The sequence below is a fragment of the Chiloscyllium punctatum genome, chromosome 2 (assembly GCF_047496795.1).
Source record: "Chiloscyllium punctatum isolate Juve2018m chromosome 2, sChiPun1.3, whole genome shotgun sequence".
NCBI classification, from domain to species: Eukaryota; Metazoa; Chordata; class Chondrichthyes; order Orectolobiformes; family Hemiscylliidae; genus Chiloscyllium; species Chiloscyllium punctatum.
The window spans coordinates 18,338,968-18,366,508 of NC_092740.1; the positions used below are offsets into that span (position 1 = coordinate 18,338,968).

A 27,541-nucleotide genomic window follows, 5' to 3' on the forward strand; every position below is an offset into this window, starting at 1 on the left:
GGTGAGTTGGTTGACAACAGATTTCTGTGGCATTGAGACATGTGGAGTAATTAGCGAGCTCAACCATTCCATTTGGACCGATCCTCAGAGGAAGATTTGCCAGAGCTGCTGGGGAGGGTTTAAACTAGCTCAACAGGGGCACAAAACGTGTCAGGTCGTTCAGTGATAAGTTGACACAAAGGTATGATTATTTGTGATGAGGAAGATGCAAATCAGCTGCAGGAAGATTTGGGCTTAGTGAGTGGGCAAGAACATAGCAGATAGACTATTGTGGAAAAAAGTGAAAAGTGGGAGAGTATTTTATAACTGGTAAGAGTTAAGTAATTGTGGATGTGATGTGCACGTGGACCTGAGTGTCCTTGTCAATTAGATTACTTAGAGTGTGGAAACAGGCCCTTCGGCCCAACACCAACCTTCCAAAGCACAACCCAGCCAGACCCATTCCCCTACATCTAACACTACAGGCAATTTAGCATAGCCAATTCACCTAACCTGCACATTTTTGGACTGTGGGAGAAAACCAGAGCACCCAGAGGAAACCCACGCAGACACTGGGAGAATGTGCAAACTCCACACAGATGGTCACCTGAGGCGGGAATTGAATCCAGGTCTCTGGTGCTGTGAGGCAGCAGTGCTAACCACTGTGTCACCGTGCTGCCCATAAGTGACTGAAAGCTGCTTCTTGCACCTATATATCAGTGAGGAAAACCTGTTTTAGTTATTGCAAGAGGATTTGATACAGAAGAAAACCATGCTTCTGTTTTATAGAAAATGTTTGATCAGTCCTAGAGTACTGTGCAGTTTTAATTCTATTGTATTGCCATGGAGGGAGTGCAATGGAGGTTCACCAGATTTAATTCTGTGTCGGCAGGACTGTACTATGAAGAGAGGTTGGGAAACCCTGTACTTCTCTACATGGTTCAAAAGAGGTGAGGTGATCCTGTGAAAATGGACAGGGGAGATGTAGACATGTGGAGCCTAGAACCAGTGATTGTCATTTCAAAATATGAGGGAAACCACTTAGGATTGAGGAGAGGAGAGAATTTCTTTGACGCAAACAATTGACAGTCTTGAGAACTCTGTCAGGAGGGGCTTTGGAACCTGTTTGCCAATATTGAACACTCATTTCTAAATGGGCATGTTATAAAGGGACATGGCGGGGGGGGGGGGAATGGTTGATCAGCTACAACTGTACTAAATGGTCTTGTGTTCTTATGACATGGATTAAACTTTCAAGTTCAAATTCATTGAAGCTGGTACATATTCTTTAGATACACCTCCACTAGTGCATAAAGTTGTATCATGGATAATAAAGCTGCTAAAACTGTGTTTGAAGAAGCAAATCACAAGCACTTAAACAATGTCAAAGGATCTTTATTGTTAAAAAAATGCTAAATTTGTGCATCAAAATAAACCGTATACAACACAGATGATACATTTTAGTTTACAGAACAAGTCTGTAATAGTTCTTTGATTTTGTGGCAAAATCAGAATCTTCAAACAGGCAGTTGGTCCAGATCATTCCATTTTCTGTTGGCCAAATGTACCTCAATAATCTCAGCAAACAGTTGCCTCTTCAGCAACTTGTATGCTAGGGGTAACAACTGCTGTACCACTTTGTGAAAGTACTGAAAAAGGAAGTGAAAAGAAAGTTTGTGAAAGAATCATAAATCCTGCTACTCAGTTTCTGAACAGCTGAAACATTTTCCTCCAGCATCTCACTCTTCAAATACCACAAAGCCCTTCCCAGTGTGTACCATGTACATTATGTACAGCAGGAACTCATCTCAGCTCCTTCAACACACTTAACCAAGACCAGGTTAGCAAATGCATAGGAACCCCATCAACTCCAAGCTCCCAACAAGTCCTGCACCTTGCTGATTTGGAAATCTTATTCCCTCACTGTCACTGTTCTAAGAACACCCTGAACTGCCATAGTTCAGGAAGCAAACTCAGCACCATCTATGCCAGAATAATTCCCAATGGGCAATTAGTTACAAAAGTAAATTATCAAGTGCAGCTTATGATCCCAGCAGATGTTAGTACCAGTTCCCAGACTGTAACAAAGATATAATAAAGTGGCCTTTTACTACAAGTGTACAGTGCTGCATATAAGTAAAACAAAATTTATTACGTGAATCAAAATAAGCCACACAACTTGCCTATATCAGAATTTGAAAGACTTCAAAACATGATAAAATACAATGCCATCTGTCCTCTCACCACTTCCCAGTACTCAAACAGACAATTCCCTTCTACATCACAGCTGTAGTTTTAACTGTTGCTTTCAGTTCCCTATTTTGAGTTTAAGAGCCTTTTTCTTGTCATAAATGGGCTTGGGCTGGACTTTCTCAGCTTTAAATAACCCATTTCACTATTTAACTAAACATTTCTGGTCTGGAATGTTTAAATTTAAATGTCTATACTGAGGTGACCTTTCTGAACTAACTCTAAAATGGTTTCATCTGTTGAAACTTCAACCAAGACTTCTGTAAACCGAAAACAAAAGCTTTCTAATCTCTCACCCCCCCACCCATGCCTTGTAAAAAGAAAACAACTCCTGATTCTTCTGACAGCAAGCTCATGGCTCTTCTGTTTACACTGCTCATAAAACTCCCAATGCAAATGTATTTCCATCATCACCCCAGGAGCTCTGATATTGCATTAAAATATTATAGCTCCAGAAATAGACAAGAATGTCACTGGTTCAAAACCCAAACTCTAAAATAAATGGTGTTAAAATATATTAAATTATACACTTGTATTCAGTTCATTTAAAATTCATCAAGACCCCTTTTGTACTGTACTGGTTTGATTGAGTTTTCAAAAGCTCCCCTGCATTTAGAAGTTCAACAATTATTGTCCATTTCCAACAGCCCTTAAGAAGTTTCTGTGCTGAAAATAAAAGATTCCAGCTTGTTAACCCATTAACACCAAACACTTGCTGCCCTTGATGTAACTAGACCTGGGATTAGGAGATTAGAGTGGTGCTGGAAAAGCACAGCAGGTCAGGCAGCATCCAAACAGCAGGAAAATCTATGTTTCAAGCAGGAGCCCTTCATCAGGAATGAGGCTGGAAGCCTCTGGGGTGAAGAGATAACTGGGAGGGAATGGGGCTGGGGAGAACATAGGTGGGAGTGCAATAGATGGATGGAGGAAGGGGTAAAGATTGGAGAGAAGGGTGGAGCAGATAGGTGGGAAGGAAGATTGACAGGTGGGACAGGTCATGAGGATGGTGCTGAGCTGGAAATTTGGAACTGGGGTAAGGTGGGAGGAGAAATGAGGACAATGGTGAAGTCCACATTGATGTCCTGGGGTTGAGGTGTTCCGAGGCAGAAGATGAGGCATTCTTCCTCCAAGCGGCAGATGGTGAGGGAGTGGCAATGGAGGAGGCCCAGGACCTGCATGTCCTCGGCAGAGTGAGAAGGGGGGAGTTCAGATGTTTGGCCACAGGGCGGTGGGGTTGATTGGTGCGGGTGTCCCGGAGATGTTCCCTGAAGCGCCCTGCAAGAAGGCGTCCAGTCTCCCCAGTATAGAGGAGACCACATCGGGCGCAACGGATACAATAAATGTGTGGAAGTACAGGTGAAACTTTGATGGATGTGGAAGGCTCCTTTGGGGCCTTGGATGGAGGTGAGGGGGGAGGTGTGGGCACAGGTTTTGCAATTCCTGCAGTGGCAGGGGAGGGTGCCAGGATGGGAGGGTGGGTTGTTGGGGACGTGGACCTGACCAGGTAGTCACGGAGGGAATGGTCTTTGCGGAAATGGATAGGTATGGTGAGGGAAATATATCCCTGGTGGTGGGGTCCGTTTCTAGGTGGCGGAAATGTCGACAGATGATACAGTTTATGCAGAGGTTGGTAGGGTGGAAGGTGAGGACCAGGGAGGGGTTCTGTCCTTGTTGCGCTTGGAGGGGTGGGGTTTGTGGGCGGAGGTGCAGGACGTGGATGAGATACGGTGGAGGGCATTTTCAACCATATGGGAGGGGACATTGCAGTCTTTAAAGAAGGAGGCCATCTGGTGTGTTCTGTGGTGGAACGGGTCCTCCTGGGAGCTGATATGGCAGAGGAATTGGGAATAGCATTTTTGGGTAGGATAGGGTGGGAGGAGATGTAATCCAGGTAGCTCTGGGAATTGGTGGGTTTGTAAAAAAAAAAATCAGTGTTGAGTCGGTCGTCATTGGTGGAGATGGAGAGGTCCAGGAAGTGGCAGGGTAGGGGGGAAAGAGGGGTCAGAGATGGTCCATGTGAATTTAAGGTCAGGGTGGAATGTGTTGGTGAAATTGATGAACTGCTCAACCTCCTCATGGGAGCACGAGGTGGTGCCAATGCAGTCATCAATGTAGTGGAGGAAAAAGTGGGGAGTGGTGCTGGTGTAACTATGGAAGATGGACTGTTCTACTTAGCCGATAGAGAGACAGGTTAGGAGGTACTGTTACAGAAGCTTCATTGGTTTGCTGCAGTCTGTCTCATAGATGGGACTCTCAGCTGTCACTGTGCTGATGGTAGAGGGAATTAAAGTTGGTGGTGGTTGGTGGAGGATAGCGTGCTGATCACTAACTCTCAAAATTTATGAAAATCATAACTTCACCATTTGAGGTACATCTACAAAGACAGACCTTAAAATTCTGACAATTCAAATAACTGATACATTGCTTCTCCACTCAAGAAGCCACCTTATAAACACCACCTCCAAACCACAGGTCACAGCTGATATGATTTCATCACATATTCAAATAGCTGGACTATTTTTAGCAGGCATTTATAATCCTTTTTGATACATCTTAGATCTAAATATCAGATTTAAATTCAACAGTTAACACAGTTTTCATTACAACAGCATCCAATATATTTCCGATAATGTATCCCTGAACATAACAGCCTTATGCTAGAAATAACACATTTACTTGCGAGCAATTAACTACCTCAAGTTCCCCAGCTTTTAGGTGAGTGTTGCTTTGTTGTCGGTTTTGAAACCCTGACCAGTTTGTTTCCTGCTGTCTCCTTTAGCAGCCTCCCCTGTTACACACCAAGCTGCACACCTGACCTTTACTTTGGGAAAATAGTTACTGGGGTGACAGGACTCATGCATGAAGACAGACAGGGCTTTTGCCCGAAACATCGATTTTCCTACTCCTCGGATGCTGTGCTTTTCCAGCACCACTCTAATCTAGACTCTGGTTTCCAGCATCTGCAGTCCTTGTTTTTAACCTGGATTGGTTTATGGTTTTACATAGAAATATAGAACAGCGGACTAGTAAGCCATTCAACACTGATCATCCAACTCTGTCCCGTCCTGCTTTCTCCCCACATCCTTTGATCCCTAACAGGATATCCTAGTCCTTCTTGAAAACATACAATGATTTGCCCTCAAATGCTTTCTGTGGAAGAGAATTTCACAAGCCCATTACTCTCTGGGTCAAAACATTTCTCCTCCTCTCAGTCCCAAATAGCCTAGCCTGTATCCTTAAATTGGTCCTGACTAGGCTAATCTCTCTACACCCATCACGCCAAAACTCCCTCACCACCAGCAATGACTCAGCCACTTCACCTGCTGTCCCACTCTCAGGCTGTTTCTTGCCTGTTTTTGCTCATCAGCAGTGAACACCAGGGGGAGACAGTGTGTGATTGGCACAGCAGCTTCTCCCCCTCTCCTTCCCCCGCACACAGGGCTGATTTTTCTCGTGGAGTGAATTTTTCCAAGGTTTCGGGGTAATTTGTCCACTGGCCCATGAAATTTGAGCACTGTTGTCGCACCGAGGGCGTGTAGAGTTGGGGAGAGGCTGTGTTATGTTAGAACGTTGAGAACAAGCTGAACTCCATTTGCATCTACTCACATGTGATCCATAACAGAAAAGGTCAATTCCTAGTTCATATCCCATTCCATAGTCGCATTCATCATTTGCAAACTGAACGTAAGTTATTATTTCTTGAATTGGGGCAAAAGCTTTCATCCGGGCTTCATCAGTCGGAGCTTCTACAATTGCTTTACATATCTTTTTCAGACTTCCTGTCAATTTTGTGATTGGAAGATAAGAGAGAGACAGTGGTTATTTTTTCCCCCAAATCCAGATGGAAGAAAAATAGATTGATTATACAAATGGTCTCCGACTTACAAACATTCATACTTACAAACGCAATCTCGCATTAGGGTGTCATTTTATAGATCTGACGTGAACATTTTTTCATACTTACATCCAACTGCTTTACATTGTCCTGCATTGTGTTCCAACGAGCGTACGAATTGACTTGTGAACAGACTCTAGAATGGAACCAATTCACAAATGGGGACTGCGTGTACAGGGAATGCAGCAGCCAATATGCTAACAGCAAAATCCTATAAACATGGTTCTGCTATACAGGCAGGTTCCATTCTGGAGTCTGTTTGCAAGTCGAATTGTTTGCGAGTTGGAGCACAATTGAGGAAACTAAAAAGCAGCTGTTTGTAAGTACAGAAAATGTTATATGTCAATCAGATCTTTAAAATTCACACCCCTGCATGAGATGGTGTTCAAAATCACAAATTCATAAATCAGGGACCTCCTGTGTGTTTCAATAAGAGGCAACCTTATTGGAGATACATGATTCTTAGGGGACTTGACAGAGTAGAGGCAGAAAGGTTGTTTCACATTGTAGGAGGACCAAAGAGTATCATCTCAGAGTAAGGGGAGTCACCCATTTAAGACAGGGGTGAGGAGGAATTTCTTCTCTGGGGGAAGTGAATCTCTGGAATAAGAGAGGGCTGTCCAAGACAAATCATTAAACATATTTAAGGCTGAGAATTAATCAGTAAGGGAATCAAGGATTATGGAAAGACGCAAGAAAATGGGATCGAGAATTATTAGATCAGCCACGATTTCATTGAATGAGGGAGCTGATTCGATGGGCGAATGTCTCATGTCTGCATGTCTCATGGTCTATAACATTGAACAGATTTGGAGGTTGGTTGAGGGATAAGCATTAACTAGGACATCAGTGAGTACTCCCCTTTGAAATAGTGATAGTGAAATATATTACATCAATCGGAAAGGCCACACAGAGCCTGAGTTTAATGTCTTACCAAAGAGAAAACACTGTATTCAGAGCATCATCAGCTCAGCTCTCTGCAGTGATGACAAAAAACATTTAAAATAAATAAACCCTTAATATCCCCCAAAACCATGAAGATGAAGAAAAACAGAAGAAGCTACAATTCCCTGAAAGATCCCGTGATACAGTGGCTCAGTGGTTAGCACTGCTGGCTGACAGCGCCAGGGAGCTAGGTTTGATTCCTGCCTTGGGTGACTGTCTGTATGGAGTTTGCATATTCTCCCAGTGTCTGTATGGGTTTCACCTGGATGGTCCAGTTTCTGCTCACAGTTCAAAGATGTGCAGGTTAGATGAATTGGCCGTATTAAATTGTCCATCGTGTTCAGGGATGTGTAGGCTGGGTGCATTAGTCAGGGGAAATGTAGAGTAATAGGGTCCGGGTGAGATACTCGGAGGGTCGGTGTGGACTGGTTGGGCCGAAGAGCCCGTTTCCACACTGTAGGGATTCGAATGTCTGATCCTCCATTTCATCTGGACTAAGCTGACTTCAACCTTGGACTGAAGGTGGTCAGTCACTGCTCTCAGTAACTCTGGGCTTGTGAACCAGGAAAAGACCTGCAACAATTTCCAATTATATAACCCTAAACATCGCAAAATGATCCACAGTCTGAACAGACATTTTAAAGAAAAACACAGGCACTGCACCACATTCTCTCCTAATTAGTAGACTTGGGACAATGTATAAAAGCAGAAACCGAACCTTTAGAAAGCTCTGGTTAAGCCACAACTGGAATGCTGCACTGAGCTCTGGTCACCACATTTCAGGACAAAAATGTATCTACTCGAAAGGGTGCAGCAGAGACCAGCTAGAACAGCTCCAGGAACGAAGGGCTTTAACCACAGGGTGAGGCTGGGAAAGCTGTGATTCTTCTTAATTCTTCAAAAGAAAAAAAAAGGAGGTCTTGGGAAGATTAAGAAGACTACAATCGTTTTAAATAAAGGCAGCCTAAGAAAAGCTGTCTGTTGGATGGTGGTACAAGGACCGGAGGGGACAGAAGTGCATAGACCTAAACATTTGGGTAAGAGATGCAGGGTGGAACGCAGGGCTGAATGTTTTCTTGAAAGGCCTTGAATAGCCATGACTTTGAAGCCAATGCCTGCAAATTTAGTGGGAGTGGAAACAATCAACGATTTCAGAAAGGAAACAGGATAAGAATTTGAATGGACTTGCAGTGGAGGGGTGAAATGGGTGAACCGGGTGAACCGGCACGGATTCAATGAATTGAATGACCACCTCTGATGCCATAGTGACTATTACTCATCACATGGCAACCAAACTGATCCTGAACACCATAAGTTTTTAAAATGGAAGAACAAAGGCAAACAATTCAATAACTTCCCATTGCAATTTCTATGTCGCTTATGCATTTTTATGTATCCCTTCGTAAAGCAGAACAGTAAAGATTACAAACGTACCGTCTGTCTCAGGAAGCTCTCTGTAACCTACACCAGCTTTATCAATCGGAACAACCAAACCAGCTCCGTGAAATGTTCTGGTAGCGACCTGGAAGCGAAGGATAGAGGAGATGGATTTTCTGTAAGATGGGGAGTAAAGTCAATTTCAGATTGTCAAAACGCATTGATTTTGAGCTGAAGTTGTACAGCACAGACTGTCCATCCACTTTTTTTTTTAAGATTAGATTCCCTACAGTGTGGAAACAAGCCCTGTGGCCCAATCAGTCCACACTTACCCTCCGAAGAGTAACCCACCCAGACCCATTTCCCCCTGACTATTGCACCTAACACAAATGGGCAATATAGCATGTCCAATTCGCCTGACCTGCACATCTTTGGATTGTGGGAGGAAACCCACGCAGACACGAGGAGAATGTGCAAACTCCACACAGACAGTCACCCGAGGCTGGAATCTAACCTGGGTCCCTGGTGCTGTGAGGCAGCAGTGCTAACCACCGAACGATCGTGCCACTCCATTAAACAAACATCAACTGCATCTTGTTGCACAGACAGAAAATATCATTAATATCAAAGACACAGACTGAGGGACTGACAACTTTGATTAGTGACTGTACAAGTGACGAAGGGTAGATGACTGTATCAGTGGCATTTTTACTTCAATGAGTCAGAGATGACGTCGGACTTAGCAAAATAAAAGCCTAACGGATATTGCTTCTTTGATCACACTGACCTGTCAACAAAGAACACATGGCAATTTTCTGTGTTACGGACACAGCCTGTGGACAATGCACATGATATTTGAAACATATAGAAAAACACCTAAATGAAGTTCTCGTGACCTTGCTCTGGTTTAATCTGGAGTCTGGTGCACTGCTGTAAAATAGGAGAAAGTGAGGACTGCAGATGCTGGGGATCAGAGCTTAAAAATGTGTTGCTGGAAAAGCGCAGCAGGTCAGGCAGCATCAAAGGAGAAGGAGAATCGACGTTTCGGGCATTCCTGAAGAAGGGCTTATGCCCGAAATGTTGATTCTCCTTCTCCTTTGATGCTGCCTGACCTGCTGTGCTTTTCCAGCAACACATTTTTAAGCACTGCTGTTTGCTTCCTGTGCCAGTTCACAGACACTGCTCATCAACCAATAAATCCAGGAAACCGCTTGGGAAAATAAGCACTACCACTGTTTGGAGGTAGTGTGGGGGGTCAATTAAAAAAATATATAACCAAGATATTTAGAATCCCCTCAGTTCAGAGGACTGACTCTGAGCTGGCTGGTCACAAATAAATAAGGGATGATGGCCTTTGTGCTGTTATTTCAATAAGAATGGTTAATGCAATTCTTGCAAAAAAAATAAATCCAGGAAACTGCAGCCAACACAGTTTCTCAAAAGGCTGTTGTACTATTGTATAGGAAGGGCCCTAGTCTCTTTAGGAATTTAGAATAGTGGGAATGGAGGTGAGGGTAGTTGAATGTTCCTCCTGTAGAATGTGGGAGGTAAGGGTCACCACTAGTGTCCCTGCTGACTGCATCTACGGGAAGTGCACCCAACTCCAGCTCCTCAAAAACAATGTTAAGGAACTGGAGCTGGATGAACTTCGGATCATTCAGGAGGCAGTGGATTTACAGGGAAGTACTCACACCTCAGTGCAAGACAAAGGTAGATTGGTTACAGTCAGGGGATGGAAAGGGAACCAGCAGAGCATGTACAGGGATCGCCTGTAGCCATTTACCTCAATATAAAGTATACCTTTTTGGATATTGTTTGGGGGGAATGACTTACTGGGCGTAAGCCATGGGGTACAGGTCTCTGGCACAGACTCTGTCCCTGCTGCTCAGAAGGGAAAGGGGAAGGTGAGCAGAGAATTAGTTATTGGGGACTCCATAGGTCAGGGGACAGGTAGGAGGTTCTGTGGAACGAGAGACTCATGGTTGGTGTGTCGCCTCCCAGATGCCAGGGTTCATAATGACCGGATCTTTTTTCTGGGGATCCTTGAGGGGGAGGGGAACCAGATCCAAGTCATGGTCCACATCGGCACTAATGACATAGGTAGGAAAAGGGGTAGGGATTGAAGGCAGAAATGCAGGGAGTTAGGGTGGAAGCTTAGTGCTAGAACAAAGCTGTTATCTCTGGCTAGTTGCCAGTGCCACATGCTAGCGAGGCGAAGAATAGGGAGAGAGGAATTGAACATGGATGGCACAGGAGAGAGGGTTTCGGATACCTGTACAACTGGGGCTCATTCTGGGGTAGGTGGGACCTTTACGAACAGGATGGTCTTCACCTGAACCAGAGGGGTACCAATATCCTGGGGGGAAAATTGGCTAATGCTCTTCAGAAGGGTTTTAACTAATTCAGCAGGGGGAATGGTAACCTGAATTAAAGCTCCAGTCTCCAGGAGGTTGAGAGCAATGAGGTCAAAAGTGAAGTTTCACGGTCGGAAGAGTTCACTGGCAAGTTGTCTACTTCAACGCCAGGAGCATCTGGAATAGGGTGGGTAAACCTGCAACATGGGTTGGTACCTGGGAACTGGATGTTGAGGCCATTTCGGAGACATGGATAGAGCAGGGACAGGAATGGTTGCTGCAGGTTCCGGGATTTAGATGCTTTTCAGTAAGAACAGAGAAGGTGGTAAAAGAGGGGGAGGTGTGGCATTGTTAGTCAAGGACGATATTACGGTGGCAGAAAGGACACTTGAGGACTCACTTACTGAGGTAGTATAGGCTGAGGTTAGAAACAGGAAAAGAGAGGTCACCCTGTTGGGAGTTTTCTGTCGGCCTCCAAATAATTCCAGAGATGCAGTGTAAAGGATAGCAAAGATAATTCTGGATAGGAGCGAGAGTAACAGGACAGTTGTTATGGAGACCTTAACTTTTCAAATATTGACTGGAAATACTATAATTTGAGTATTTTAGATGAATCAGTTATTGTCCAATGTGTGCACCGATTGTAGACAGGCCTACAAGGAGCATGACCACGTTAGATTTGGTACTGGATAATGAACACGGCCAGGTGTTAGATTTGGAGGTAGGTGAGCACTTTGGGGATAAAGACCACAATTCGGTAATGTTTACTTTAGTGGTGGAAAGGGATAGGTATATACCACAGGGCAAGAATTATAGCTGGGGGAAAGGCAATTATGATTCAAGATTTAGGATGGGGAAGGAAACTGCAGGGGATGGGCACAACTAAAATGTGGACCTTATTCAAGGAACAACTACTGCGTGTCCTTAATAAGTATGTACCTGTCAGGCAGGGAGTAAGTGGTCAAGCGAGGGAAGTTGAATCTCTTGTCAAGAGGAAGAAGGAAGCTTATGTTAGGATGACACATGAAGGCTCAGTTAGGGTGCTTGGGTTAGCCAGGGAAGACCTATAGAGAGAGCTAAGAAGAGCCAGGAGGGGACATGAGAAGTTGTTAGCAGACAGGATCAAGGAAAACCCTAAGGCTTTCTATAGGTATATCAGGAATAAACGAGTGACTAGAGAAAGATTAGGGCCAATCAAGGATAGTAGTGGGACATTGTGCTTGGACTCTGAGGAGATAGGGGAAGCGCTAAATGAATACTTTTCATCAGTATTCACACTGGAAAAAGACAACGTTGTTGAGGAGAATACTGAGATACAGGCTACTAGACTACACGGGATTGAGGTTCATAAGGAGGTGTTAGCTATTCTGAGAAGCGTGAAAATAGGTCTCCGGGCCGGATGGGATTTATCCTAGGATTCTCTGGGAAGCCAGGGAGGAGATTGCACAGCCTTTGGCTTTGATCTTTATGTCATCATTGTCTACAGAAACAGTGCCAGAAAACTGGAGGATAACAAACGTTGTCCCCTTGTTCAAGAGACAACCCTGGAAATTATAGAGCTGTGAGCCTTACTTCGGTTGAGAGTAAAGTGTTGGAAAGGATTATGAGAGATAGTATTTGTAATAATCTCAAGTGGAATAAGTTGTTTAGGGATAGTCAACATGGTTTTGTGACAGATAGGTCATACCTCACAAACCTTATTGAGTTGAGAAGGTGACCAAACAGGTAGATGAGGGTAAAGTGATTGATGTGCTGTATATGGATTTCAGTCAGGCTTTTGATAAGGTTCCCCACTGTAGGCTATTGCACAAACTACAGAGGCATGGGATTGAGGATGATTTAGCAGTTTAGATCAGAAATTACCTAGCTGAAAGACAGAGGGTGGTGGTTGATGGGAAATGTTCATCCTGGAGTTCAGTTACTAGTGGTGTGCTGCAAGGATCTGTTTTGGGTCCACTGCTGTTTGTCATTTTTATAAAATGACCTGGATGAGGGCATAGAAGGGTGGGTTAGTAAATTTGTGGATGACATTAAGCCGGTGGAATTATGGATAGCGCTGGAGGATGTTGCAGGTTACAGAGGGACATGGATAAGCTGCAGAGCTGAACTGAGGGGTGGCAAATAAAGTTTAATGTAGAAAAGTGTGAGGTGATTCACTTTGGAAGGAGTTAACAGGAATGCAGAGCACTGGACTAATGGTAAGATTCTTGGTAACGTAGATGAGCAGAGAGATCTCGGTGTCCATATACATATATCACTGAAAGTTGCCATCCATGTTGATAGGGCTGTTAAGAAGGCATATGGTGTGTTAACTGTTATTAGTAGAGGGATTGAGTTTCAGAGCCACAAGGTCATGCTGTAGCTGTACGGAGCTCTGGTGCGGCCGCACTTGGAGTATTGCGTACAGTTCTGGTCACCGCATTATAGGAAGGATGTGGAAGCTTTGGAAAGGGTTCAGAGGAGATTTACTAGGATGGTGCCTGGTGTGGAGGGAAGGTCTTACGAGGAAAGGCCAAGGGTCTTGAGGCTGTTTTCGTTCGAGAGAAGAAGGCTGAGAGGTGACTTAATTGCAACATATAAGATAATTAGAGGGTTAGATCGGGTGGACAATGAGAGCCTTTTTCCTCAGACGGTGATGGCTAGCATGAGGGGACATAGCTTTAAATTGAGGGGTGATAGATATAGGACAGATGTCAGCGGTAGGATCGTTACTCAGAGAGTAGTAGAGGTGTAGAGTGCACTGCCTGCAACAGGAGTAGACTCACCAACTTTAAGGGCATTTAAATGGTCATTGGATAAAGATTTGTATGAAAATGGAATAGTGCAGGATAGATAAGTTTCAGATTGGTTCCAGAGGTCGCCGCAACATTGAGGGCCAAAGGGCCTGTATTACGCTGTAATGTTTTAAGTTCTAAGCCAATTAAAGAATTGGTTCACAACCGCAAAACACAGCAGCTGCTGTGCCACAATGTTGTATGCAAACTGGGTACTCCATGATCAATAATTGTTAAAAATGTAGCATAATTAGCACAGAGATGCTCAATATGAGTATGGAACCAACTCAGTTTCGTGCTTTAGTTCAAAGTATAGAAGGACACAGGTGGTCTTTAAGATGGGGTTCGATGGTATAGAGGCAAATAATTATACAGTTGGAGAAAACTTGTTGAGTCAGACCATATGAAATGTGAACTGGAATACACTGCTCGGTCCCTGCACCACTATCGAATGGCTGATCGGTCTTTCCTCCTGTCCATTTTCTTGCCCTTTCCCTTTAACCCTTGATTCTCTAATCATCAAGAATCTAACAAAATCTGCCTCAAATACACACAAGGACACTATCTCCACAGCTCTGGGTGGCAAGGAAATCCAAAAGGACTCTCAAAGCCCTCAGAGAACAAATTCCTCCTCTTCTCAGTCTGGAATTGCTGTCCCTTTATTCTTAGCTAATTCAGAAAGTAAGGAGGCATGGGATTCAGGGAAATCTGGTTGTCTCGGTACAGAATTGGCTGGCCCATAGAAGACAGAGGGTGGTGGTAGATGGAAAGTATTCAGCCTGGAGCTTGGTGATCAGTGGTGTTCCGCAGGGATCCTCTTTAGGATCTCTGCTCTTTGTGATCTTTATACATGTCTTGGTTGAGGATGTGGAAGGGTGGGTTAGTAAATTTGCCGATGACACGAAGGTTGGTGGAGTTGTGGATAGTGTGAAGGGGTGTTGTAGGTTGCAGCAGGACATTGACAGGATGCAGAACTAGGCTGATAAATGGCAGATGGAGGTCAACCTGGAAAAGTGTGAAGTCATTCAGTTTGGAAGGTGGAATTCGAATCCACAGTGCAGGATTCTTGGCAGTGTGGAGGAACAGAGGGAACTTGAGGTCCATGTTCATAGATTTCTCAAAGTTGCCACCCAAGTTGAGAGGGTTGTTAAAAAGGTGTATGGTGTATTGACTTTCATTAGCAGGGGGATTGAGTTTAAGAGCCGCAAGGTTATGCTGCAGCTCTAGAGACTTACTCAGACCGCACTTGGAATATCATTGTTCAGTTCTGGTTGCCTCATTATAGGAAGGATGTGGAAGCTTTAGAGAGTGTGCAGAGGAGATTTATCAGGATGCTGCCTGGCTCTGGAGGGCACGTCTTATAAAGAGATGTTGAGGGAGCTAGGGCTTTTCTCATTGGAGTCAAGGAGGATGAGAGGTGACTTGATGGAGGTGGATGAGACGTGACTTGTTGAGAGGCATTGATAGGGTGGATAGTCAGAGACTTTCTCCCATGGCAGAAAGGTTTATCATGAAGGGTATAATTTTATGGTAATTGGAGGAATGTTTAGGGGAGATGTCAGGGGTAGGTTCTTTACAGAGAGTGAGGGGTGCGTGGAACGCACTGCCAGCAGTGGTAGTAGAGTCAGATACATTAGGGACATATAAGCGACTCTTGGATAGTCACATGGAAAATCGTATAATGAAGGGGTATGTAGGTTAGTCTGATCTCAGAGTAGGATAAAAGGCCGGCACAACAGAAGGCCAAAGGGCCTGGACTGTGCTGTACTGTTCTATGTTCTATGCCCTCGGGTCTAAGCCTTTCCCAGGAGGGGAACCATCCTCTCAGTTTGTATGGGCCCTACAACTCAGCCAAAAGGCCTGCCCTTATGCCGTAGGTTTCATTGGACATCCTTATCTATGGCTTATTGTAGGAAACTGCCGAACAGTTTGTGCAGTGAGATCCAACCTCATGGAGAAGAGGGTGAGCTAACCTGGGCTGGTGTCTCCCGACACGGACTTGGGAACACTGGCCGTCAACACCAGAGACAGGAATGCCACATCTACCTCATCCATCTCTATACGTGAGAGCTAGATGGCCTAATGGTATTATCGCTAAACTATTAATCCAGAGACCCAAGCAATCTTCTGGGAATCTGGGTTCGATTCCCACCACACTGGGAAATCGAATTCAATTTTTAAAAATCCAGAATTAATAGTCTAATGACGACCATTGATGGCGAAACCCGTCTGGTTCACTCATGCCCTTTAGGGAAGGAAACCTGCCATCCTCACCCGGTCTGGCCTCCATGTGACACCAGAACCACAGCAATGTGGTTGATTTAACTGCCCTCTGGGTAACTGGGATGGGCAATAAATGCTGGTCTCGCCAGTGACACCCACATCCCAGTCCAAGGGGATCAACATCAAGACACTGCAGATGTTGGAAATCCTACTCATTCCGTCCCATCCTAATCTTTCCAAGTTTTATCATTGGCTCATCACTGGCCCTAATTTTTCCCCACCGATGCTGCCTGACCTGCTGAGTACTTCTCTTTCTCGGTGTTTCAAACATGGCTGTGGGAGGGAGAAATATTGATCAAGTCCCCAGGATAGCACTGCTGGTTTTTAATACAGATGGCAGATAAATGGACGGATACTTTGCAGTCCCTCTAACAGCAGCAGCTGGTTCGCATTTTGTTAGTCATTCACCGTACAGGCTCATAAATAACAGTGACAAGTTGCCTTGAGTACCAGAAAACTATTAGTGGTACGTTACAGGAAGATGGAGCTGCACCGTGAATGTTGTTGGACTTGGAATCCTGAGACCCTGGGCTAAAGTTCCAGGGGCAGTTGGGCTTTAAGTTTGGAACTGCTGAGAAAAAGACACATTTTGCTAAAGCTTTGAGCTTGCGCTCATTGTTCTCCCTTTACATTGTCCCAACTTACAAACAAAAAGCTGGTGGTGCTGGAGAAACTCAGCAGGTTGGAGAGGGGAACAGAGACCAGTTCACTCTGATTGGTAGGCATGTCACCATGGAGAATGCGCCAGTTAGATGATGACTGACAGTTAACTTTAACCAAACCTTGGCAGTTAAGATGACAGGCTTACTCTGGTTGGTCAAGGCATTGCCCTGAGAAGTGAAGCACAGAATGATTGTCAAGCAGTTCAGAGAAGGTTTAATGGATTAAAAGCTGGAGTAAACTGGAGACCAGCTCAGCCTGTATCCTCTGGATTTTAGAGGAGTCAGAGGTGACCTTATTGAAAGATAGAAGATCCTGAGGGGACTTGACAGAATCAATATGGTAAGGCAGTTTCCTCTTGTAGGAGAATCTAGAGGTTGGGGGTGGGGGTCAGAACTGTACACAATACTCAAGTGTGGCCACACCAGAGTTCTGCACAGCTGCTGCATGATCTCAGAAACTCAATCTCTCTACCAATAAAAGCTAACACACCATATGTCTTCTTAAAAACCCTATCAACTTGGGTGACAACTTTCAGGGATCAATGTACATGGACATGGAGATCTCTCTGCACGAAGAACTTTTTTTTTAAAATGAACATACAAGTTCCTTTTGTTTATATCAAACAAGGTCTTGAGTATTTATTTGTGTGGCTTCTAGCGCACACACACACACACACACACACAAACACACACACATCAGGCTGCAATCTTAAAACTGGTTTCCACCATAACTCCTCGCACTGTCAGGATTATTAAACAAGTGATTGCCAATAGAGAATCACATCTAATTGATGGATATATTTTTCTGAGGCTTGCAAGTTTAAGTGGCTCACTGAGAATGGTCAATGGGACGTGGTGTTGATACACTCCGCCTGTCACTGGGTTGTATATTCTACAAACCCAGCATCACACCTCCTACTGGTGAGTGCAAGATGGCCGGGATTGTGTGTGTGTGTGTGTGTGTGTGTCTGTGTGTGTCTGTGTGTGTGTGTGTGTGTGTGTGTGTGTGTGTGTGTGTGTCAGGGGGCCAATGATACCCAGAGGATTCAGTTAAATTGATACATATTTCCCACCAAGTCTGTCTCCTTCCACTAATGTTTAATTACCAAGCAGCTGTTTATATATCCTGAGAGAAAGGTACAACAAAGCTCGATACTACTGCAGCAAGTGGTCTTCAATCCTGTACTCAAATCCCCTTGTGTTAAAGGCTAATACGCCGTTTGCCTTCATCATTTGCTACTTCTATCTGTTAAAAGTTTAGTGCCTAATAAACAAGGGTACCCAGGCCCATTGGCCATCTAAAACTTCCCACCATTTAAGCATTTAAGAAATATTCTATCTTTCTGCATTTTTGACTAAAGTGGATAACCTCACACTTATTCAGCAGAAGGCTCTCAGTCACAATTAACCAGAAACACAATGCCACGCCAATATATGCAGGGAATGTTCTGGAAGTATGTTATGAGTGCTTACCTTCCTATCCCTCTGCTTCATTTCTTTAGTTTTCTGTTCTAGGGAATAACCTAATTTCTTCGCTACCGTGGTCAGTTTGGTCTCGAGCTCTTTCAAACCTCTGCTCTGAGTCCTATTACCCATTTCCTTCAGTCTTCTGGACAAAACCAAGCTGTAAACCAGAGGAGTGATGGGACGGAAGGGAGAAGGGAAACAAAAAAAAAGGGAAAACAGCTAAACTTAGAAAAACTTTCCACACATTTTTAAACTCTATTCCACCCGCCAGCCCTCCCCATCACAATAAAAAAGGTTTTAAAAAAAAAGATGTAAATGGTCAATGGAGCAGGGGCTCTTACATTCTACCATGGTCAGTGCACGAGGACACTCAATGCAAGAGGGGCCACTATCCCACAGCATTCACGCTGGAGGATCTCCCTCCACAGACCTGAAGAGGACTGGAGACTACTAGCAACCACCCACAACAACCAAGGGCCAGGAACGTTTGAAGTCAGCCATCTGCCAAACACGTCGGCGTGATAAATGACCAGTTTTGGTAACGTTGATCAAAGAATAAATATTGGCCAGGACACCAGGGGAATATCTGCTCTGAGATAATAACGGAGGATCATTTAATGTCTGCCTGCGAGGGCTGGCGCAGTCAAGTCTCAGCGTGACATGTGAAAGGAGGCCCCTCTGGTCACAGAGTATACCTTCAGTGGTGCATTAGAATGACATCTTAGATCTTCGGGAATGGGACTTGAACCCTGACCTTTTGACTCTGTGCTACTCAGTACACCAACAGGATGTGACAGAACTTTCCACGCAATGAAATAAGCTTCTTTGGTTGTGTTTTATTTGGGGGGGGGGGGGGGGGGGGGAAGGAGAGGTGATATGGGTTAGGCGAGTTTCAACTTAAAGAAAGACAGACAAAACTTAATGACAAAATTGTTGCCTAAAACAGTATGAGCACATAGAATTACAGGAGTTCATAATCCAAACACTGGAAAATTCAGCTGCAACAGCTAATTTTTGGAAAAGTGACTGCCAGGGTGATGGCGCCATCATAAAACCCAAGAAATTCATTACCGTTTAGGGAAGTAGATCAGATGTTCCTACCCTGCCTGACCTACGTTTGACTTCAGCCCCCCGTACAAACATGGCCAACTCTTCATGGGTTGCATCAAACTAGGTTCTGTCTACACTCAGGCAATGAACATTGGTTAGCACAAGGGGATGGGTTCGTTGTGAGTAGGAAGGTGTTCTATTTTCTTGGCTTGGAGCTGAGAGCATGGCAATGGGATTTTACCCTCTCATCAAATGCAACTGGTGAATGCAGCACTCTTTCAAAGAAAAAGAAATTGGCACTTTGTGAGAGATGGTGTGGATTAATGGTAATTTCACTTGACAAGTAATCCAGGCTCTGGGATTATATTAGATTAGATTCCCTACAGTGTGGAAACAGGCCCTTCGGCCCAACAAGTCCACACCGACCCTCCGAAGAGTAACCCACCCAGTCCCATTTCCCTCTGACTAATGCACCTAACATGACGGGCAATTTAGCGTCGTCAATTCACCTGACCCGCACATCTTTGGACTGTGGGAGGAAGCCAGAGCATCCAGAGGAAACCCACACAGACACGGGGAGAATGTGCAAACTCCACACAGACAGTCACCCAAGGCTGGAATTGAACCTGGGATCTTGGTGCTGTGAGGCAGCAGTGCTAACCACTGAGCCACTGTGCCGCCCATGGGAATAAGGGTTCAAGCCCCCAACACAGTAGCCAGTGCAATTGAGACTCCGTTAATAAATCTGGAATATAAAGCTAGTCTCAGGAATTGTGACTATGGCAACCATCAACGATTGTTGTGAAAAACCCATCTGATTTGCAAATGTCTTTCATGGAAGGGAAATCTGCCGTCCTTATCTGGTTTGGCCTACGTACAACTTCAGGCCCACCACATCATGGTTGACTCTTAAACTGCCTTCTAATGGCCTGGTGAGCCCCTCAGTTCAAGGGCAATTAGGGATGGGCAACAAAAGCTGACCTAGCCAAGATGTCCGCATCCCATGGGAACGAATGAAAGAACTAAAATTATACAGTGGATTTCATGACTTTAAGAAATGTAATCAAGCAGCCCTGAAGTATCATCACCACTACAGCGTAGAACAACAGTTTTGTGGCTAATGCCACCACAGCAACTTGGAAATAAACAGTTTTAGTTACGTGAGTCAAGGTGTAACCAGAAAACCAGAGGATCTTTCACATGATTTTTGGAATAATCAAGTAGGATTATGTTCATCTATCATTAAGTGTCTGGTCTGAAAGATCACACCTCTGACCATGGAGCACTCCTTCGGTCATGCATTGGAATGACAGCCTAGATCCTTCAGATTTGGAGGAGCCGGTGTTGAACTGGGGTGGACAAAGTTAGTTAAAAAAAAAAATCACACAACACCAGGTTGTAGTCCAACAGGTTTAATTGGAAGCACTAGCTTTCAGAGCGTCGCTCCTTCATCAGGTGGTTGTGAGCCACGGCCCCCGACGAAGGAGCAGCACTCCGAAAGCTAGTGCTTCCAAATAAACCTGTTGGCTATAACCTGGTGTTGTGTGATTTTTAATTAGATCCTTCAGAGTGGGACATGAACCATGAGTCTCTGACTGGATATCAGCTTACCCTCCCACTGCCATCAATTACATACTGCCCGAGAGGAAACAGATATATACATACTTCACCGCACTAAACACATTGTTTCCCATTTGAACCACCGAGCAGCCGTTCTTTGCCTCATTTTCCCCTATGAATACCGGCAATTCGTCTGGAGAATCTCTGTAAAACACCACATACAACATAGTCACTGAAGTGTGATGGAATATCCCCACTTGCCTGGGTGGGTGCAGCTCTGACAACACTCGAGAAGTTTGCCACCACCCAAGACAAGGCACCGTGTTTGGCTAGCACCACATCCATGACCAGCGCACAGTGGCAGCAGTGTGTACCAGTTACATGACACTCTGCAGTAACTCACCCAGGCACTTGCGACAGCACCTTCCAACACCCGCCCTCTCCAGCCTCTTCCACCTCGAGACACAAGAAGAGTAGACTCACGGAAACACCATCAGCTGTTAATTCCCACCTGAGCCACAGCCCACCCTGACTCGGAGCTAAACTAACGTTATTTACTGTTGCTGGGTCAGACTCCTTAACTCACAGCACTGGGTGGGTACACATAACTCCTACCATCCCCCACTCTGCAGAGTGCAGGCAGCTTCCCCACAGGCTGAGTAACAAACGCTGACCAAGCCTGTATCCTGACAACGATTTCTCTTACAAATCTCAGGGTGTGACTCAGCAGAGTATGAACACAGGAGGACTGTATCCACTCCCACTCTCAGCAGTGCACTTGGGCCACAGATACCTGAAGTAACCGAGGTGAGATAGAGTTTCAGGGTCTCCACTGACGATGGTCTGAAATTCCGGGGGGTCATAGAAGTAACGCCAGTGCAGCAGGTAATTCGGCTCAGACGTTTTTGTTCCTTTGTGTTTTCCTGCCAGGATATCAAAAGGCCCAACAAGTTGGAGTCCAAGGCTTGACTTCAGTGCCTCTAGAGAGGAGGGCAAAGACAGACAGCATGTCAGGTCAGAGCAAACCAAACCCTTCTCTGTTAACCGTCTACTCCCTTGTTCTGCCTGGAAGCATCAACTCCCGTGAGTTCAGTGTCCCTTTATTTGGTGTCAGCCACAGTTCAGCAGGTAGTGTTCTCACCTCTGAGCCAGGGGACCGTGGGCTTCACGCTGCAATCCAGGGCCAGAGCATGAAAACTAAGGCTGACAGTCCTCCGGCAGCACCAGGGGAGTGCTACACTGTCCACCACTGCTGCTTTTCACCCTCTGACTCGGATGTAGAACGATCCCATGGCACTCTCACCAAGAAGAGCTCTCCAGTGTCTGGGCCAATATCCATTGCTCAACCAACAATGGGGGAGAACTCCATGTCCTGGTCAATGTGGTCTGTGCTAGCTAGAGGAGGTGGCGGTGCAGTAGTGACATCACTGGATTAGTAATCCAGAAACCTAGGTTTGTGTTCAGGGGACCTGGGTTCGAATTCCACCATGCCCAATGCAGTAAAAATCTGGCCCACTGTTGATTGTCATAAAAAACCCATCCGCATTACTCATGTCCTTTAGGGAAGGAGATCTGCCATCCTTACCTGGTCTGGCCTACATGTGACTCCAGACCCACAACAATGGGCTTGGCTCTTGGGGATGGACAATAGATGCGAGAGAATAGCATCTACACCCCATGAACAGATTTTTGAAAAAAAATGACTACTGCATTTGCTAATCCAGAATATCTTGTATTTAAGTCATCAGCCATTGTGGACAGCCTATTGAAATGTATGAGGCAACATGGAGGTGTAAGACTGATTTCACCTAAATGTTCAGACAAACTTTGTCTTTTTCGAAGTAGGGGTTTCATAAGGTTTTCTGAACAACTCTGTAACCTCTGTTTTACTACAGGATGCTGAAACCTTCCATTGCCACTGAACCCTGAACACAAACCAAAAGAACTGTGGATGCTGTAAATCAGAAGCAAAAATAGAAATTGCTGAAAAAGCTCAGCAGGTCTGACAGCATCTTTGCAGAGAAATCAGAGTGACTTGACCCAAAACATTGTAAGGTATAGGGTTAAAATTGTGCAGAATAAGGGAACAGGTGTTGTTTCTGCAAAAGTTTACATTATAAAATTAGGTTGCGCATGCAAATACTAAACAGTGAGAAGCAAAAACAGGTAGAATTATCTCTGACTGATAGGGCAGAGCAACCTATTAGTGTAGCGGGATGTACCAGTAACAGGAGAATAGTGTGCACGTCTCAGGAGGGATGTGGCCAACGGATGGAATTTAGCTTGGCAGGATGATCGCATGAAGACAGCAAACTATGCCAGGATAGTCACATATAAGGGATGAGATAAATAAGAGTAAGGGGTGACAGGCTTAGAGTAATGGGAGAAGTAAACAGAGGCGGAGAGAAGCTAGACAAAGGTGGAGTGAAGCTAGAGCTTGTGATAGGCTACGCGCTACAGCAAAAGTAACCAATGGGGTGAAAGGGGAGGACCGAGAGATACAGCTAAACAGCATAAATCAGAGTGTAACCCTCAGATCGGGGTGCTTACTCATTAGGCAGCCGTTCTTGCAAGTACGTATCAATAAAATTCGCTGCTTCAGAATTTGACTCGGACTGAAATTTTTTAATATGCGAGTTTTGTTTCTCACAACATTAACTCTGATTTCTCTCCACGGATGCTGCCAGACCTCCTGAGCTTTTACAGCAATTTTGACTTTTTGCCACTGAAACCTGTTCAACCCCAGCACTGTTTGTATGGTTTCAGCCAGGGGACAGGGGCAAGGCTCTCTGAACACCGATATGGGAATCATCTACATCCACCAGAGAGAGGACAGGTGTGTACATTAGAAGGGAAGAGAAAGCTGTCTTAAGTTGAGACGAATTGAGAATGCGATAAGAAAGAAGAAGCTTGGTTCCACTGGCAAGTGGGTCATTAATTAGAGAATACAGACATAAAAATCACTGGTAGCATTGCCCTTTGATGTGAAGGGCGGTGCTTGTCACTGGCCACTCAGGTGTTTTCCTATCTTCCTGGTGGTAGAAATTGAATAAAGATTTGTGCACCTTGTGTCTCTCACTGTGTCTCACACCTGCACACACACAACATGGGTGCTGGGGAAAAGATAAGCACAACCGCAGTTAGGCGATAGTGTGGGGGTTTTCCAAAAAAAGAGAAGTAAAAAGAAAAAGAAAAAAAAAATTAAAATAAAAATCACTGGAGGAGAAACCGAAGAACACATTTGTTCGCTAAAGTTTACAGGTTCTGGAGTAATGTAAAAGGATGCTAAAAGTTCCATAATTAGTAATGAAAGGAAGTTTTTAAAAATTGCTTATAGTATGTGGGCATTGCAAGCACATATTACCCGTCTCTAATTAACCCTGAGATCTTGGTGCTGAACCTCTGCAGTGCTTGGGGTGCAGGATTACCCATAGTGCTTTTAGGGAGGTAGAATGCTGCTCCTGCAAGGTCACTGGGTTGTTGAAGGAAAACAGACAGATGCTGGAGGATGAGGATCAGGGTCAAGGACAAGAAGATGAAGGCGCGCGTTAAAATCACTCTTAAGATCCAGCATAGGCACCAGGTGAAAGAAGAGAGGTACAAAAGGATCAATTTTTTTTACTCACACAGAGGGTCTGGAACAGGCTGCCACAAGTAGTGGTGGAGGTGAATACAATTTTGTCATTGAGAGTCATAGAGATGTACAGCACGGAAACAGACCCTTTAGTCCAACTTGCCCATGTTGACCAGACATCCAAATTTATCTTGTCACAGGTACATCATGGGATTGGTATGGAGGGATAGGGACCAAATGCAGGCAAATGGGACCAGTTTAATTGTGAAAACTGGACATCATGGATAAGTTGGGCCGAAGGGCCTGTTTCCATGCTGTGAACCTCTGATTCCATTTGTACCACAGATGTCTGCTTCTCTGCTCATAAACCAAACAAGGACACAAGGAACTTTGTGAATTGGGGCTGGGTTGGTGGTACTTAAGAGTACAAGTGTTGGGGCAGAAGACATTTCTCACCCTAAACCTCTCCCAATGCTCTCACATAGCTAACCACAGATTATGCCCGAAATTCTCCTGCTCCTCGGATGCTGCCTGACCTGCTGCACTTTTCCAGCACCATACTCTCGACTCTGATCCCCAGCATCTGCAGTCCTCACTTTCTCCTATCTGGCCACAGATGCCTGGCTGGTTTCTGCATTACATACGCTAATCTGGATGGGGTGGGGGCAGGTAGCATACCGCATGGATTCTGAGAATCTTGTTTCTCACAGAATTCCCAGAAGTGATAGAAATCTTCTGGCATCCGTAGCTTGTAGAGATCCTCAACTTCCTGTCGCAGTTCCTCAGGAACCCCGGATTTCTCTCCTCGGTTCTTCTTCCCATCTTCAGCTACCGGGTTCTTAGACTGAGGTAAACAAATCACAAAGAAAACTGAATTAATTCAAGCAGTAAACACTGCAGCATCCCCAAAACACTAGGTCAGCTCCTTAGGCAGCACCAAGTATAGATAGAGTCATAGAGTCAGTAACAGAGTGGGGAGCAGACACCTACGTCTCAAGATGTTAGAATTATAGTGTTGAAGCCATAGCTGTAGCCAATAAGTGGGATTATGCCTCTGGTCCTAGCCTCTCGAACATGGGAAACAATCTTTCTGCATCCACCTTGTCAAGTCCCTTCAAAATCTTGTATGTTTCAATAAGATCACCTCTTATTCTTTTATTTTCCAACCTTGCCCATTGAAATAGCTACCAGGCCACTCAGTTCAAGGGCAATTAGGCATAGACAACAAAAGCTGGCCCTGCCAGTGGTGCAACTAAATAGTAAATGATGAAATAAAGACAGACCAACCATAGAACGTTTTTACTGGCCTATAATACTTTCTCCTTTATTGCTGGCGGTTTGGAGGGGAACATGTCGATTTTTAGTGCTTCCTCTTGTCCTTCTGGGTGATGGAGATTTCCGCACCTTTGTTTTTAAAAGCAGGCAGCACATCGTGTGCCCGTTCACAGAAACATACAATTTATAAAAGTGACTCAAAATGTTATCTGGTGTTTTGTCTCTCTCTGCACACCTGCTGTGTTGTTGCTGGTTTTGTTTGTTTCCAACACCCGCAGTTCTTTGTCGTAATGTTATAGTTGATAGAAGTCAAATTTCACCCTTCCCTCTGATCCAGGCCATTCGCCCAATACTTCTACTTTTGTCAAAAATACCACACGCTTATTTGAAAATAAAGCCCCCGACATGGTCGAGGCAAGGCCTATGGGGTCAGTGCCTCACTCAATTCAAAACAGCATTGGAGCAAACAATCTGCTCCATTGTCGGGACTAAAATATTTGCAATGAGAGAGATTTTTCTAACAGACAGCATTTAGTAAAGACATTGTTAGTAACAGTCAGTGAGACAATGTTGCAGCTCTTCAATCCCCGGGATACATTGTTACTTCCGGAGCTACAATGTATCACATTGAAAACAATCCCGTATTCACCAGAACATCCTCATCCATTACCTCGGTGCCTCTAGATGCAGCTTTTCTCTTCCCGCGTCCCGCCATATTCAACAAACCCAACTTCACCGGGGCGGCAGAATACACCCCCCTGAATACACCCACTCTGAACACACCCCCCAAAACAGCGAGCTCCCCGCCTCCGCCACAGGGACACAGAGAGCACCCCGCCTCCGTCACAGGGACACAGTCAGCTCCCCGCCTCCGCCACATGGACACAGGGAGCTCCCCCCTCCGTCACAGGGACACAGTCAGCTCCCCGCCTCCGCCACAGGGACACAGTCAGCTCACCGCCTCCGCCACATGGACACAGGGAGCTCCCCCCTCCGCCACAGGGACACAGAGAGCTCCCCGCCTCCGCCACAGGGACACAGAGAGCTCCCCCCTCCGTCACAGGGACACAGAGAGCTCCCCGCCTCCGCCACAGGGACACAGAGAGCTCCCCGCCTCCGTCACAGGGACACAGTCAGCTCCCCGCCTCCGCCACAGGGACACAGTCAGCTCACCGCCTCCGCCACAGGGACACAGAGAGCTCCCCGCCTCCGCCACAGGGACACAGTCAGCTCCCCGCCTCCGCCACAGGGACACAGTCGGCGCACCCCCCGCCACTGGGACACAGAGGGCGCACCTCTCTCTGCCACAGGGACACAGTCAGCTCCCCGCCTCCGCCACAGGGACAGGACCAGCTCCCCGCCTCCGCCAGAGGGACACAGTCAGCTCCTCGTCTCCGCCACAGGGACACAGTCAGCTCCCTGCCTCTGCCACCATACTGTATTAAATAGATTTTGAACAGATCTAGCAATTCAAGACAGGGCATTCATGTGGCGCTGTGGGCCATCTTTAGCAAAATTGTAGATACTTTCTAATCAATCTGTTCGGAGATGTTATTACACACTTTTGAGCTGACAGGACCTAAACCTTGATCTCCTGGCGCAGAGAAGGGGCCGCTACCAGAACCTTCTTCAGCAGAAGCTTATTCAACCACAATCTGCAATTTCCCACTCTGCTATTACTATCAACCCAGGGAATCAACCAAGGCTGGTTCAATGGGGAGTACAGTTGGGCATGGCAGGTGGAGCACCAGGTCTACTTAAAGATGAGGTATCAGCATCCTGAAACCTACAACAGCGGTCTATTTGCATGCCAAGCTGCAAAAACAGCACAAAGGGAGCTAAGAGACTGGAACTTTCTTTGCTGGAGGATAGGAGGTTGAGGGGTAACCTTATTGAGGTTTATAAAATCACGAGGGGCATAGTTAAAGTGAATAGCAAAGATCTTTTCCCTAGAGTGTGGGAGTTAAAAACTAGGGGTCATATTTTTAAGGTAAGAGAAGAAAAATTTAAAAAGGAAAAGAGGGACAACGTTTTTACACAGAATGATTCTTGTGTGGAAAGAACTGTCAGAGAAAGTGGTGGATGCAGGTACAGTT

The 27,541-nt window shown here is 45.3% G+C and overlaps 1 protein-coding gene across 3 annotated transcripts; it reads right to left on the reverse strand.

The window, feature by feature from the left end:
- Positions 1 to 1,358: 1,358 nt before the first annotated feature.
- hpf1 (histone PARylation factor 1) lies at positions 1,359 to 26,598 on the reverse strand. 3 transcript variants are annotated; one of them, XM_072594550.1, is made up of 8 exons: positions 26,116 to 26,597; positions 24,849 to 25,014; positions 21,390 to 21,576; positions 20,702 to 20,800; positions 17,993 to 18,128; positions 8,504 to 8,591; positions 5,836 to 6,008; positions 1,359 to 1,628 (listed from the first exon to the last, which is right to left on the reverse strand). In XM_072594550.1, exons 1-8 carry the CDS (start codon positions 26,323 to 26,325, stop codon positions 1,497 to 1,499), a joined length of 1,191 nt encoding a protein of 396 aa, XP_072450651.1. In that variant the 5' UTR covers positions 26,326 to 26,597; the 3' UTR covers positions 1,359 to 1,496. The 3 variants fall into 3 exon arrangements, with proteins under 3 accessions (XP_072450651.1, XP_072450650.1, XP_072450652.1); XM_072594549.1 differs by having other exon boundaries at positions 17,993 to 18,143; positions 26,116 to 26,494; XM_072594551.1 differs by lacking the exon at positions 17,993 to 18,128 and having other exon boundaries at positions 8,504 to 8,622; positions 26,116 to 26,598.
- Between the last annotated feature and the right edge of the window lie 943 nt (positions 26,599 to 27,541).